The sequence below is a fragment of the Coffea arabica genome, chromosome 9c, assembly GCF_036785885.1.
Source record: "Coffea arabica cultivar ET-39 chromosome 9c, Coffea Arabica ET-39 HiFi, whole genome shotgun sequence".
NCBI lineage: Eukaryota > Viridiplantae > Streptophyta > Magnoliopsida > Gentianales > Rubiaceae > Coffea > Coffea arabica.
In genome coordinates, this window is record NC_092326.1 from 35771532 (window position 1) to 35787761 (window position 16230).

At 33.6% G+C, this 16230-nt stretch overlaps 1 protein-coding gene across 1 annotated transcript; it reads right to left on the bottom strand.

The window, feature by feature from the left end:
• Positions 1-12472: 12472 nt before the first annotated feature.
• LOC140013981 (F-box/LRR-repeat protein At3g26922-like) lies at positions 12473-14071 on the bottom strand. Its single transcript, XM_072064200.1, has 2 exons — positions 13244-14071; positions 12473-13114 (listed from the first exon to the last, which is right to left on the bottom strand). The coding sequence occupies exons 1-2, from the start codon at positions 14033-14035 to the stop codon at positions 12590-12592; spliced, it is 1317 nt and encodes a 438-aa protein (XP_071920301.1). The 5' UTR covers positions 14036-14071; the 3' UTR covers positions 12473-12589.
• Positions 14072-16230: the final 2159 nt, after the last annotated feature.

Sequence of the window (16230 nt, forward strand, 5' to 3'; positions counted from 1 at the left end):
GTTTGTAGTTTTCTCTTGCCTCTGCGCAGCAATTTTTGAGAAATCTGTTTCTTGGTTAAGACTCACTTAAGTTGATACCATGAAAAATAGATGACGCAGAATTTTGTTGAAAAACATTTTTGTTCAAGTAAAACCAGACACGAGTATCGGAAGCGGTCGAGTTTTTTTTTCTTCAAAATTATTGTCATACATATTTATTGCAATATTGTTGTACAAATTTGAATTTTCATACTCATGACTGATAAACTATGTTTGGAAAAACGTACTTTTCATCCCTAATGTTTGGGTGTGCGATAAATTTCATCCTCAGTTTTAGCAAGAACACATTTAATTATCAAACATTGTCAATTATGGATAATTTAGGACAATTGACAGAAAACTCTTAAAATTGGACAGAAAGTAGTCACATGAGAAGCATGCTCCATTAGTGAAGCATGTTCCATTAGGTAATTTATTGTAGTCAACAAAAGGGGAAAATTGAACCACTGGGCCAATGGCTCAGTGGCCACTAGGGAGGGGTTTAAGTCCCTCCTTAGGCTGTAGGTGAGGGTTTAAATCTTACCTGTAGCGAAAAAAATTTAAGAATTGTGTCAGATCACTCCCTTGGTTTAGTTGGGTTTGTATACCCACTAACCTTCTATCACAGCCTCCTTTGGCTTCCCCTCCTCCCTAGATTAGAATAGAGTAGGTTATACAAGTGTATCGTTGCTGACAAAAAAAAAGGAGAAAATTGTCTTCTTCTTCGTTCTTTTGTCCTTTTTTAGCGAGGAAGAACTTTTCTGCCATTCTCGCTGTCATCAATTGGACAATCGGCTATTCGGCTGGCTACTAGCTAAAAGATTGGTGAAAGCGGATTGGATCCATGGAGAATCCCATTGAAGAAAAATGTCCTTATAAAAGAAGGAACTAAGTTATTGGTCACAATGAACAACCAAGAAATCTTCTTTTGGGATTGTCACCCCGCTAAGATTTCGTTTGATAGAACTGAATCTGAATCTTGAAATTTGAATATTAAAACAATTAATTTGCTGATTTTTAAGTACTGAAAAGAAATATATGAATGTCTGAATTTTAATGTTGAACCTATTTATACTATGTGATAAACATTTATAACTAAGTGCTTAATAAGCTTAATTGTACGATTTTACCCTTCTATCTTTTCCTCCAAAAAAAAAAAGAACTTATAAAATAATTAGCTTAAAATTGTTAGGAATGAAAATGACAACAATTATTTTAAAATCAAATTAAAATAAAAGATGAAATATATTACGGAAAAAACAAATTTGAGTTCGGTGACTACGGGAGCGGTGGATTAAAAAAAAGTGAAAGGAAAAAAAATGAAAATTATGAAAGAGTAGAAAATGGAAAATGATAAAATTATAACAGAATAAAAAGATGTGAGGAGTATGGAAAAACTGTGAAAGTCCTTAAATAAGGAGAAAAGAGAAGTATAAAGCTATTAGGTAGAGAATATCAGGTTATTTAATTAGATAATAATTTTAAACATTGTTAATAAACAAGGGTAGATTTGGTAAATAAAATAAGATGGTTGAATTAAAACTGTTGAGTCTAATCAGAATTAAGCATTCAATTATAATTCTTATGCTTAAAAAAATATACACAAGTTTATCACCGTTTAACAAGTTAGTAGATGAATTTTTATTGATCAAACATCTAAAACTTCTGAATGTCTGAAAATGTTTAATTTTAGTACTTTTTTATGTTATCAAACAAACCCTTAAAAGTTGTTTCTTTTGTTCTCAATCCACAATTGTAGATGGGTGTTGATGAAATCGAAGAAGAAGAACTTCTACTTCTCATTTTAGCACTCCAGGTTCTCCATGGCCTTTGCTTTTGTAGGTAGAATAATAGGGATTGAGCATGGTGAAACTCTGCCTGCAAAATTCAGGGCTAGATTGTATACTTTCCCATTTTTGTTGGCTGCATAAAATTACACTAATGGATTATGTTTCTCACGTGACCACCTTCCAATTTCAAGAGTTTTTTTTGTCAATTGTCCTAAATTGACCGAAATTGATAATTTTTGAGTATTAAATGTGTTTTTACTCAAACTTTGAGGATGAAATTAATTGCTCACCCAAACATTGGGGACGAAAGTGCATTTATCCCAACTGTGTTTAAACTTGAAAGTGAAGCTATGAATAAGGGTGAGTTATTGTAAAACATGAAGTACAAGTTGGAATGTCTTCAAAGCAGCATTCTTCACCTCTCTCTCATTATTTTTATTGTCTCTATTTTACACCTATTTCTACTCTACACTAAAGGAAATGGGTGGATCCAAAATGGTTAATGGAGAACCCAAAAAGGATTGAACCGCTATCGAATCACCCAGATGCCTCTGCACCCCTTGGTGAGTTTTTCTAAGTTATTCTAGAGAAGAATACAAGTCAAGGGAGCTTTAAACCTCCTTTGGTGGTCAACTACTCTAGAGGTAGTTGGTTCTTTTGATTTATTTAAGTCAAAACTTGACAATTTTCTAGATTATTCAACTGGTTAAACTATAGTGTATGTAATTGTCAAAAATAGCAAAATTTTATCTTAATAAATATAACTAGGCAAATTGACCTGTTATACTTATTTGTAATTTGAGTTAATTCGAGATTTACTTTATTTTGTGAGAAGTCCAGTTAGATCCACACAATTGGTTTCTAAGTAAAATTCAACATCTGGGTTTAGTACATTCATCCCATTCATTTCTAGTCAATTTCAACGTCTAGGGTTAACATGAAACGAGTAGGTTTATTTTCTAATATCCTTCTAATAAAAATATATTTGTCATTATGGGAGATTCTAAGTTTAGTATGAGAAGTGCAGGCATATTTCCTAGTAATTTCATTTAAAAACTCTTTACCTTTACGGGAAATTCCAAAAAGGTTAATCAAATTTTGGAACTCTCCCTTCGACTTTCAATATAACCGATAAAAATATGGCAGCCTGTTTTCCCAAAATCTATTTTAGAAACTATTTAGTATTTACCTTTAAGGGGACTCTAGGTTTGGTATGGGAAGTACAGGCATATCTCCTAGTAATTTCTTTTAAAAACTATTTACCTTAATGAGAAATTCCAGAAAAGGATTCCTGAAATTAGAAACTCTCGCTTTCGTGTTCAATATATAAGCTATATAAATAGGTTGTTCGTGTGCTAAAGAGGAAAAAAAAGGTTGTTTGTGTGGTTTAATCCCAATAGCCACCACAAAGAATATAGAGCACGAGAGAGTATATGATCAAGGTTCAATGGCTTCAGACAAAGGTATGCAATTTCTTATGTACAGTCGCTTTACTTGCTGTTAACTTTTAACTATTACATAACATATTATTTTTGCAGAAATCCGATTTTGTGAAAGAATAAGAAATTCTTCACAGGGCAGAAATTCTATTTCTGAAGGAATACAATTAGACTAGACTCCTTTACATACTATAATTGCATGCCTATCTCATCCTATTCAGCATTGCAGATTGCACATATTTGTTCATAAACTGCCTCTCTAATAGCTGAAATAGTTATCTTCTAATTTAACTGAACTAGTAAGTAAGAACAAGGAAAAAAGTTTGGATAAATTACTTATTACCCCCTTGTAATTTTATGTAATGTTAGATATGATGATCTCTCTAAGGTTTTAAAATAGTCACGTAACCCTCTCATGGTTTTATGTAAAGTGAAAAATGAGCAGGATGCCCAATCAGTTATGGCGTTCATACCAAACGCACTTTAAAAGCGCATGGGATAAAATTTTAATATCCATGTAACCCCTTATGATTTGTATAAATATCTACTTTACTTCCTGTGATTTTTGTATTTATCTATGTAATCTCCCGATATTTTTATGCAAGGTGATTAAGTCGTCTGAATAGGGGCCCTATTGATATTTTAACTAATGCCATTACATAGGCTATTCTTTGTCAAATTTTCATATTACACAAATCATAGGGGTTGAAATTTTGAAACATTAGGGATGTCATATGGCAATAAATGAAATCACAAGGGGGTATATGTAATTTACCCAAAAAATTGAAATTAATGCCAACTTCTCTGCTCCGACTTCCTCAGGAACAGGCTCCAAGATCATTGAAATCGGTGTCAATCATGCTAAACTAAATCCTGAAAAGAAAGGCAAATACTATGTTGATATATCCGTCGAGGAAGGCCAATGTCTACGAACAATGTTGAGAGATTGTGTAGGTGGAAAATACAGTATTTCATGGAACCAAAAGTTTGTTTTCTCGGTCCCAAATCAGTTCATCTTTGATGAACATTCCAGCGTTTCCTTCACCCTCTTCAGAGCCCGCAAATTTTTTCCAGATTGTGTCGTAGGAGAGGCGACAAGTCAGATGAAAGCACTCTTTCCCATTGCCGGAGAGTTGGAGAAAGTTGAGAACGTGGAGAGAAGCATTCTAGCTGAGGCCAACTACGATACAGAAGAAGAGGAAGAGGAGGATTGTATCAAGGAAGAGTCACCAGAAAAGGAGGCTTTTCAATTGACAACAACCGTTGGACTTCCAATTCTCAAGGGCTCGTCTGTGAAGGGAACATTGGACATATACATAACTGCATGGGAGAAGTATTATCCCGGCGAGCTAAATTGGTATTGGAGGAACTCAAAAGTATATCAGATTTTTAAAGGGTCGGAGCATCTTGGAAGTTTGTATGTGGAGAAAGCAGTGGAAGAGAAATATGTATCCTATGTAGGTAAAGTAATGTGGAGAAATTTGGCCATGGAATATGAAGAATTCATGATGGATCGAGTACCTGAGGCGCCACGCCGAAAAAGATCATTTCTACTGTCCAATTGTCTCCTCCTATAGTTCTAAGGATTAGAAGAAGGAAATCCTGTTTAATTTGTTATGACCTTATGTTTCTTTTGAATATTTCTGTCATTACGTATTCAGGATATCGATTATTTAGGTTTCTTTGATTATTATATGGTTATACATTGTTATTTATCATATATGTGCTCTTTGATTTTAGATTTATCAATTTCTCTCTAGTAAAATTATTGCGAACGAGTATCTACAACACTAATAATTTGAAATTATTATGAAAGAGCTTCTACAACACTAATAATCTGCTATAATATGAATGGGATGATCTTGAACATATGCATTAAAAAAAGGCAGGTTTGGTTACCCTAACATGTACCCTTTAGCCCCTCATTCAGTCTCTGCTTGATGGCCTTGATATAAACAATTAACATCAAGAAAAAAAAATGATGCCATCAGTTGCCTTTCCCCTAAAAGGCGTGCTTTTGGTCACTTATGTGTCATCCCGCCTTCATAGGTGTGATGCTTGCTTGCAAAAGAAGAGAAAATGTTTTCAATTGCCCCTCGCATGGTTTCTTTTACTACTATAAGCTGATCGAGCCTTTTCCCTCTTGAAGGCGTGATACTTCAACTGCGTAGAACAATAAGCCCCCCCAATTGAAGGCCCTACACTATGTCACGACTTTACGCGTTCTCCGACAAACATCTCAAATGTTATGAACATTTCTTAGTCATAGTAAAAAAAAACAACATTATCAGGCAGCAATCAAAATATTTGATATCTAAATTTTGAACAGTTTCTCATAAATTTACCGTTCCTTTTTTTTTTTCTTTTTCTTCATAAAATTCTTGTCTTCCCATCTCACGGTTACATCATATTCCAAAAGTTGCTACCATAATTTCAAGATTTTCCCCCTTTCCAAAAAGAGATGGTAGCAAACCTTATTAACTCTCACTAAATTATTGAGTACCTATTGTACATCATCACCTGAAACAGCGGATTGTACGAAGAAGGTGATTCAATAAAAGATTATGAACGAAATATTCAATCTCATTACAGTAATTAGAATGTGCCAATTTTTTCAATGCTTTGTTGCAGAAAGATAAGCGGATGCATGCTGCTCTCCAACTGGATGGAAAATAAAGTGATGGAATGAACAATTGATATCAATAAATTTAGAGAACTAAATGCACATAAGCCCTTTACTTGTCGACCTTAACTGCTTTTGTTGCTTCAAATGGTATTTGCTACAAAAAAAAATTGGCATTTGCTAATTGCTAATGTCTCGAGAAGTGAGATCATGAGTTTAGACATTGGTAATCAACGGTCTATGCTGATGAGATCATGTGTTTGACAGTTGGGGGTGAGAAGGGTGTGAAAAGGGATGCGAGTTAAAAAGTAAAATTTTTTTCTAACCACATTAACTAATATACAAAATCTTGCAACTGTAGGACATAGCTCACATTTATTGCCCAATTACATTTGTACACTTTTTCAATTTAGTATTTTTCCAAAAAAAAAAAAAAAAACTAACACTTACGGCTCACTTAATTAGTGCCCTTAGAAAACTCATTAGACAAACCTTATAACATATGCAACTCAAATATTTTCAAAACTAATAAAAAAATAAAAATAAACAAAACCATATAACCATTGAAAATAGGATTTTATGTATATGAAAAAAATGTCATGCTAAATCAACAAGAAGAGATAGATATAGAATATTAAGAACCCAATAAGAAATTTTTTACAGCAGATACAACTATCAAATAAGAGAAAATTTGACAAAATTTAGTCTGAACAATGTGGACATATATCTTGGGCAGACTGCCACATAATTAAAGGAACCCTGTAGTAGGTCAAATTAATTATGAAGCCTAGAGAATTGATGATGAATTTTGACAACCAGGGTTCTCTAATTTTATTGGAATACATGGGAGGCCAGAAGGGAAAAATGAGAGATGAGTGCAGTGAGGAAGTCTTGAGCTAGAAAGAGGAGAATAGATATAGGGCTTTCAAATGCGCAGTCAGGTTCAACAATATTTTTAGACCATGGTTTCTATAGTGTACAATTACTGCTTTTGGTATTGAAATTTTGCACCTAATCATATAGGGTTAACACGTACTTCTTAAGGATCAAGATGTACAATGCATGCATTTAAGCCTACATTCTAGAGCACGAGGGGCATATTATTTCAAAAAATTGTTGAACCAATTATTGAGGTCAAGTTTGATATTATCCACCATGTTCATTGATCACTAATGAATTGTTGTATTATTTAAAAAGAAAATAGATTGTAGTTTAAGCTTGAACTTCCTTCTCTGCAGCTTATATTAGGTAAGACTTGCTTACTAATTGCGTCGCATATTATGATTCCAATTCAAGAATGGAAGCAATTTGGATACAAAAAATAGTGAGAAAAAGGGAAAATAAGATAGATAGATTAGGGGAGGGTAGGCTTGAATGGTAAGGTAGGAGAGATTATAAGACCTCTCACTTACAAATAAATAAATATAGATAAAGTTTTCGTTACTTCCAATTCTATAAGATTGACATCCAATTCTATAAGATTGACATTTAGCAGAGCATATGTGAGGGAATCATATTTATAGGACCTTACTAGATATGACAAGAAACTCTCACTAAAAGTCATAGAAGAGAATAATCTCTCATTAAAAAACATTGAGAGAGAATATATTCAAACAAGGGAAATTAAAAATTAGAGAGAAAGAGAGAGAGAGCTCCCTCCCATAGAAAAATGACTAGATTCGGTCTTTCTCATTAAAAAGATGAAAGAGATTTTAAAGGTCTCTCTCACATGGAAGTAGAGATGATAGAGATTTTAATTTGAAGAGTTCTAAAGAGATGGCAGAGAAAAGAGTGCTAGAGAGAAGGAGAAATTTTCCATGGAACATGTGCATGTAGTTGAACAATAGAATTTGTCCAATACAATATTACACTATTTTGTTGGATGGTTTGATTCACAACTGAGAGTTGATTTCTGGGATGTAAAAGTTTTGGGTTTTAAATTTGTAGGACGAATTTGCTTCATTTTAAGTATGAGGGACAAAAAAAAATTTTTTTTTATGAAATGTGAGAGATAAAACATATCATTTTTCTAAGAAACTACACATAATTATGTACAACTTACAAGCACTCCTAATTAGGGTGTTAAACAAACCAAATTTTTAACGAATAGTTTGGGCTCGATTCAAGTTTGATTTTCAACAAACTCGAGTTGGAATTCGACTGGGAATTTGGGAATTAGAATTCATTTATAGTATCGAATCAAGTTTGAACTTACAGATATTCAACTCGTTAAGGCTCAATTCAATTCAAATAATTTTTAATATTTTTTATTTAAAATATTTGTTAATATTTTATATAAAATTATATATTTATTATTTTATTATATAGATATTATATATGTATTAATGATAATTTAATATTAAAAATTGAAGAACTAAATAAATTTTCGAGTTCAAATCCTTCGAATATTAAATCTAATCGAGCTTAAACTGTGGAAAGTTCAATTCGATTAATTTATAGCCCTCCTCTTAATATTACAGTCTCAAGCTGGTAGAAAAATAGAATAGTTCTGTTGAATTGGTTTTTTAAACACTAAACTATAATCAACTGGGCTCTGGGAGGTAGTTTTCTCTGAAGCTTCTTTGCACTTGGTAAAGCAGCTTCATTGTTCGTTGGAATTGGACAAATCCCTTCCCTCCATGATGTTCGAGTATAATGAGGAGTACGGCGGTCAATGATGATCTTCTCAAGTGAGGTATCTGTCTCAAGCAAATAGTTGGCAAGTTAAAACATCAGTCTTGATCCCAGCCCATCCAACGAATTCGATCACGTTGAGACACTATCTCCTTGTTTGCTCTTCCCACCCCTCCTCATACGCATCTAACGTTTCTCAGTATCCAAATGGAGTTGCAAGAATAAATGTCTTGTTGCCCACTCAATATCATACTTCAATTTCAACTTAATTAGTCCAGGAGATGCACCTATGATGGAGCTTAAGGAGAGAAGACTTTCGTCGGCAACTGCTACAAATTTCAATTCCAAGTGCTTAAGGTTGCTGAATTCCGGAAAATTAGATGGAAACCTACGCATCTTGCTGAACCCTGCACTCGAAATGTTAAAAGCAGAAGTTAATGGTTAAAAGCAAACCAGCACCAGCGAACAATTTAGGAAACAAAGACAAACAAGTAGCACATAAATAAAAATGCAGAAACTGTGTTAATCGATATTACCGTGAACCTCAGATCCAATTCCAGTTTCTCCGGCCGAGAGAGATACAAAGTACATGGAGATTTGGTGATGAACACCTCACAGTATTGATTACTAAAGGAAACTAAAGCGAGTTCTGGAACTTCTATAAAGCATATATTTATCCTTGGTCTCGCGTATTTGAAAGATACAAGACTTGCAGCTGAAACCTCAACATTCTGCAACTTCTGGCAATATCCAAATATTCTGGCAAATATTTTGTGGCAGGTGTGGAAAGATAGGAACAAAAAGGAATTTGAGAGCTTAACTAGATCCACACCATTGAGAACAGTAGAAAGAGCACATAAAGAATGGCTGGAGCAAGTGGAAGTGGAGAAATCAAAAGGTAGAAAGAGTACAGAAGAAACAGTCCACATGCATGAACAACACAACCAGGGCAATGAAGCTGAAGGAACAATAGTCATGGACTTGGCAACAGCTACAATGAAAGGACAGAACAGCCTGGGCATTGGAGTCACAGTTAGGACAAATTCAAGCACGAAAATAGCAGAATGGAAGTTGAAAGAAAGAAGCCTGGGGAACAAAGTACTAGATGCTGCGCAAGCAGTAAAACTACTTTTATGCAAAGCTGTGCAATATCAGTGGAGTAGAATCAGGCTCAACTTAGATAACAAGGAGCTGTTGAAACAAATAGTACATGCACAACCCCTGGATAGCAGAACGGCTACATTGCTGGAGGATATTGCTAACATGCAGAGACTGTTTTGCATGTGCTCCTTTTGTTTGAGTAGGGAAGAAAATATGATAGACAGCAGAAAACTTAGTGCTGATGCCTTAGGCATTATTGTGGATGAGGAAAGGAATTTTCCTTAGTGTCTTTGAACACTTTTTGTACAGTTCTCTCGAGCCGTTGCTCGCACATGTAGCTTTCTTTACTATAATGAAAATCTCTTATCCTTTCGAAAAAAGAAAGGCAATATCCAATCTCTAAGTGCTTCAACTTAAGTGACTGACCAGAAACTCTGAAGTTTTGCATAGAGGAAGAAATTTCCACCATTAGTTGCTCGAGGAAGAGACACGTTGTTAAGATGTATGCAAGATCTTATTTGTTTTGGTTCATGTAATTTATATTTTACATTGCTAATTATATTGCTTGCGAATGCAAAACTTTAATGTAAAAATATAGGCCAAATTACACTTTTCCCCCATGGTATAGCTAATTTTTGCATAGCCTTACTCTAGTTTTAAAAACTATAGATAACCCCTTCATAATTTAGATTAAAGTGTCAAAATGACGGAAATGATCATCCATAATAGAACCTATGAAAATATTGAAATTACCCTTGTTTAAAAACTAAAATGACTTAAGTGATCAAAATATATAAACATAATATGCATGATGCTCTAACCCCGTATAATTTTGTATTTACCATATAACTTTCTTATGGTTTAATACTTTACCATATAGCACCCTCACGATTTTCAATATATACACATAACCCACCTATGGTTAATAAATAATTTTTAACTTTACATAGGGGTATTTTTGAAATTTTAGTTAATTCCGTTATGGATTGCAAATTTCGTCACTTTAACACTTTGATCCAAATCATGAGGGCGTTATATATAACTTTTGAAATTATAGGAGGAGTTATATAATAAGACACTAAACTATAGGAGGGTAAAGTGTAACTCGCCCAAAAATATATACGCTACAATGAATCAAATATTACAATTGAAAATTTTGAGTACCAATCCCCAATTATTCTAAAAGTAAAAAATGACTAAATTTCACATAAATAAACCAATAACATAGTAGAGCAAAAAAAAAAAAATGAAAGCAATAAAACATGGTATGTTCTATGAATAAATCCAGAATAATTAGGTCAAGTTTGTATTAATTGTATTCAATCTATTCTATTTGTATACTAGGCATTGAAATAAAAAAAAAAAAATTGTTCCTCATTTGGGTATCGTAACCAAAAACTAGGATTAATTCCACTTGCATCCTTTTATTATACCTAAATTTTCACTTTAGTCCCTAAACTATAAAATTTGTTCTACATAAGCAAGATCTTTGAGGAAGTGAGCTGGATTTTTATTTATGTGGGTATACTTTAGGAGCTAAAGTATGACTAATTTTATACTTCAAAGATTAAAATGGAACATGTTTTAAACTTTAGTGACTAAAGTGGGGGAGGTACTATAGTTTAGGGATTTAAATGTCTTGCTTTGAAGTTTAAGGATCAAAATGAAAATTCAGTTATAATTAAAAGGTATAATGTCGAATTAACCTCCAAAAAATATTCATTATATCAAACACCGGAATTAGAATGTTCAAAAGTTCAATGGACAATTTAGAAATATTATTTTAACAAAATACTATTTTAACACTTGACAGTCAACTTCATTGACTAACGTCAATGTCTAGTATACATTCCTCTGGTAGATAGGATTAACCTTTAATGTATTAATCACCTGTGCCATGTAAAAGTTGTATCATGTGCAGATTTAAAATAGTGGGATGCGGATTTAACCCCTCCCTATTCCATTCTTTATCACTTTTTTTTGTTTAGTGTAAGTGGGAATCCGAGATCTCTTATTTACCCGTACCATCCAACCCAACCCTCCCCTTTATCACTTGTTAAAATAGAACATATGACATTAAAATCACAACCATCTTGTCACTTGCCTACCAATTATTGATCATGAATTCATTAACCTAAAATGTGCCACGACTCACGAGTAGATATAAGATATAACCAACTTGCTGTCTTGTACGTCTTGTCAGAATAACGTGCCTTTGTGCACCCAATTTTCTAAAGACAGTCGAATAAGTTTTTTGATTCAGGTTAATTCTGTTTTTTCCTTTTATTTGTCGCAAAAATGTTTTATGTCAAATTGTGTCTTTTAGTAACACCAAAGAGAAATGGTATAGTAGTCAATCCGCAACGCCTCCTATATATCAGCAATAGGTCCTAATATTCTTTCTATCAAGGGAGGTTTATGAGCTTTTCAAAAGTTTGGGGGAGGCAAGTGAAATAGTCATAAATCTCGTAAACTTAATTACTCATTTTTTTCTCTCCTATTTAACATGCCTGATTAAAGAGAATTAATAAGTGGTATGGATATTCGGGTTTTACCCATGTTCATATTCAACTCTTCACTAACCAATTTTTTTTTCATAATTTCTCTCTTTTAACAACTTAATCATTTTTAATACATTTTAATTATATTTTGTTATGTTTTCCTCTCTCTTCTAACAACCTTTATTTTTATTTTTTTTTATAAATTGACTTAATTTATTTTATCCATATAAATCATTTTTATTTGGTGTTATTTTGATTGTTACTTCATTTGAAGAAAAGAGATGATGAATCTTGAGGAATTATCAATGTAATTCAGGAATGTTATTGAAAGAAAAAGGGGGAAAGAGAGCAAATGAGATGGAGAACTGAATAAAAGTGGGATTTGTTGAAACTGAACGAAATTGATGTTACGTAAACAAACTACACGTAATTGTTTACAACTTACAAGCACTCCAAACATGACGACGATTGGATTTTCAAACGCTAAACTATAATCAGCTGGGCTCTGGGAGGTAGTTTCCTCTGCAGCTCCTTCGCACTTAGTAAAGCAGCTTCCCTGTTCCCTGGCATTGGACAGAGCTCTTCATTCCATGATGTTCGAGTATAACGAGGAATTCGGCGATCAACTATGATCTTCTCTAGTGAGATGGCAGTCTCGAGCAAATAATTGGCAAGTTGAACATCGGTCTTGATCCCAGCCCAACCAACAAATTCGATCACGTTGAGACACTTGTGACTGTATCTCCTTGCTTGCTCTTCCCACTCCTTCTCACACACTTCTAACATTCCTTGGTTTCTAAATACTTCTGGATTTGATAAGGTTTGGTGTCTTGTTGCCCAATCAATATCATACTTCAATGTCAACTTAATTAGTCCAGGAGATGCACCTATGATGGAGCTGAAGAAGAGAATACTTTCATCGGCAACTGCTACAAATTTCAATTCCAAGTGCTTAAGGTTGCTGAATTCCGGAAAATTAGATGGAAAACCTACGCATCTTGCTGAACCCTGCACTCGAGATGTTAAAAGCAGAAGTTAATGGTTAAAAGCAAACCAGCACCAGCGAACAATTGAGGAAACAAAGACAAACAAGTAGCACATAAATAAAAATGCAGAAACTGCGTTAATCGATATTACCGTGAACCTCAGATCCAATTCCAGTTTCTCCAGCCGAGAGAGATACAAAGAACTTGGAGAATTGATGATGAACTTCTCACAGTATTGATTGCTAAAGGAAACTAAAGCGAGTTCTGGAACTTGTATTAGGCATATGTTTATCCTTGGCCCGGCGTATTTGAAAGATACAAGACTTGCAGCTGAAACCTCAACATTCTGCAACTTCCGGCAATATCCAATCTCCAAGTGCTTCAACTTGAGTGACTGACCCGAAACTCTGAAGTTTTGCAGAGAGGAAGAATTTTCCACCGTTAGTTGCTCGAGGAAGGGACATGTTGATAAGAAGTATGCAAGATCTTCTTCAGTTATCGAAACAGACTTCAAGCACAGGGCTGTTAGTCTGTCAAAACTCGGAAAATCAGAAGGTAAATCCAGCAACCAGGAGGGGAAAGTATAGAGACTATCAGAACAGGTATAACATCCGGCAGCTGCAGTCAGATCCACTTCAAGCCTTTGGACTCTTTTCACGATGGCAAAGTCGATCCATTTATCAACAGCAGTTGCATAAATATATGACCCGCCCAAGTCAAAAGCAATTCTCAGTCGTTCTAATGATGAAACTTCATGTGAATCTAAGACTTGATTAACCCAATCTCGATATTTTGGTGCTTCGACGTGGCGTTCTTTAACCCCAGCGAACATAAGCCGCATTGTTTCCGATGCATCAAAATCCAAATGGCTACCATAAATTTTCCAGAGGTTCCTCCACCTACGAGAAAGGATACTTGTCCTTGCTGCCTCTTTCATCGCCATGCGTGACAATATGTTTCCCAGAATTTCTTCCGGCAACTGATCAATCCAATCCTGCAAAAGCAATATTTCCACATTCAAAAGACAGGTTTGAACAAGTTGTATAGTTAAAAAAAAAAAAAAAGTAAAGCTTAGTCTCTAAGACACAATCAAGTAATCAACATAGCAAGAAATACAAGTTTTGATCAGATATTTATCTACAAAAACGCAGGTGCAGATTAACATACAAAGTAATATGCCCACGCAGCCAATATCCAATATTGGATATAGCTAGCGAAAGAAGACGCGATTTCATATTCCAAAGGTACTTGATAATTTAAAAGGCAACAATGGAGAATGAACAATTCATCTTTTTATGATTCTTTTTCAATGAAAACCCCTAAAAATTAAAGAAGCTGATAGATAAGATAAGCCCAAGACGCAGCAGTGTGGCAAATAAGATAAAATCAAGAATAAACAATCTCAAAAGAAAAAGGAGAGGAGAGGAGAGGAGAGAAGCTTTCACCTTCTGGCGCGACTGCGGTGGTGCTGGGGCACTACGGGCCTTCTTCGCCTTTTTCTCCATGGAATTAGCCAAACTTCAAGACGTTTTTGTTAAACTTAGAATAGCCAAACTTCAATCGATGATTTAATGATCCTTAAAACCAACCATCAGACTGGCTAGCTTAGCGTAGGGAAATCTTTTTCCTCATAGCAGTAGGAATTAGTAATCCTTAATAATTGCGGATTTGGATTCGTGCGGGAATACATATTTGAAGTGGGTAACCAACCGTTAAAACAATAAATTGCACAGACCACCCTTGAGGTTTCGTATGATTACAATTATTTCCTTCAATTTTTTCTAAATCGCAAAGAGTCTTTATTTTTAGGGAATAGGTATTGGTACAAGTTGTTTCTTTATTAATTTTTTTGGGAGGAAACATATGCTATTTAAATACACAACCTATTACCATTGCAAGGATAATCAATTTAATTTAGGGGTTGCCCTTATATTACAAAGATACCACTCTATTACTATTTAAGTTTTCAGGTATTATAAGTAAAGAACACTAATAAACCCACTAATTTCCTACGTATTTTTGGAGCTTGTTTTTTAACTGCACTAAAATGTGATCAATACTAAAAGCTCTTGGGTACGAATATTTTGTACTCCACAGTTTTTCTATGGCTAGCAACATATGAATTTATCAATATACTTGAGATGTTGAGCTGATACTTAGCTACTTAAAAATCGATTTGTTGAGTCGGGAATTATCTCTTTGTATCTTAAATCACACAAATACATTATTTTTTTTGTGTAAGTCGTTAACACAAATTCATGCATTTCTTAGTTCAGATAACTAAGAAAATGCATCATACAAATTATGAAACGTCACTCTTACTTGATTATTTATATTGATTATAGATTCTAATTTTGAATAGTTATTTAATTTATGTTCTTTTTGTTTGCATTTAAATTAGGGTTATTATCACTTTGCCCCCTTAACGTTTGGTATTACTATCGATTTTTCCCTTAACGTTATTTTTTAGTCACTTTATTCCCAAGACTAACGGTTAAATTTAACGGAGTTTGTTAATTAAAATGAAAAGACAGGTTTAACCCTTAAATTTATTATCACTTTACCCCCATAAAATATAGTCTCATTATCAATTTACCCCCCTAGAGTTATTTTTTAGGCAATTTATCCTACCATTAAACCAACTTAACAAGTTAAAAAACTTTAGAAGAAAATACCCTCCTCTTTGCATAATAAAAATAATAAAAAATTTAGTGACTCTTCTCCTTTTTAGTATCAAGAAAAAAAGTCAAAATATTAATTTCTTTCTTCTTGGCAATTTTATTAATATTGAAAAAAAAATAGAAAGATGGAGAGGGGAAGGGGGAGGGGGAGAGGGTGAGGGAGAGAGAGAGAGAGAGAGAGAGTTCAATTCTTTTTTTAAAAAATTAAAAATAAAAAAGAATTAAATACTTTTATTATTTTAAAATTATTTCACTTTTATGTTTACCACCAAATTCCAATCATAATCTCGACAATCTTAAAATAATACGATAATGTTAGACTTTTCTTTATTTTCTTTTTTTTTTGCAAAATCTAATTTTTTATCTCCTTCTTTCCTATCTCTTTTTCTTTTCCTAGTATTAATAAATGTGAAAAAAAGAAATTTGAGAAAACCTTTTATTTTTATATTTTTCAATC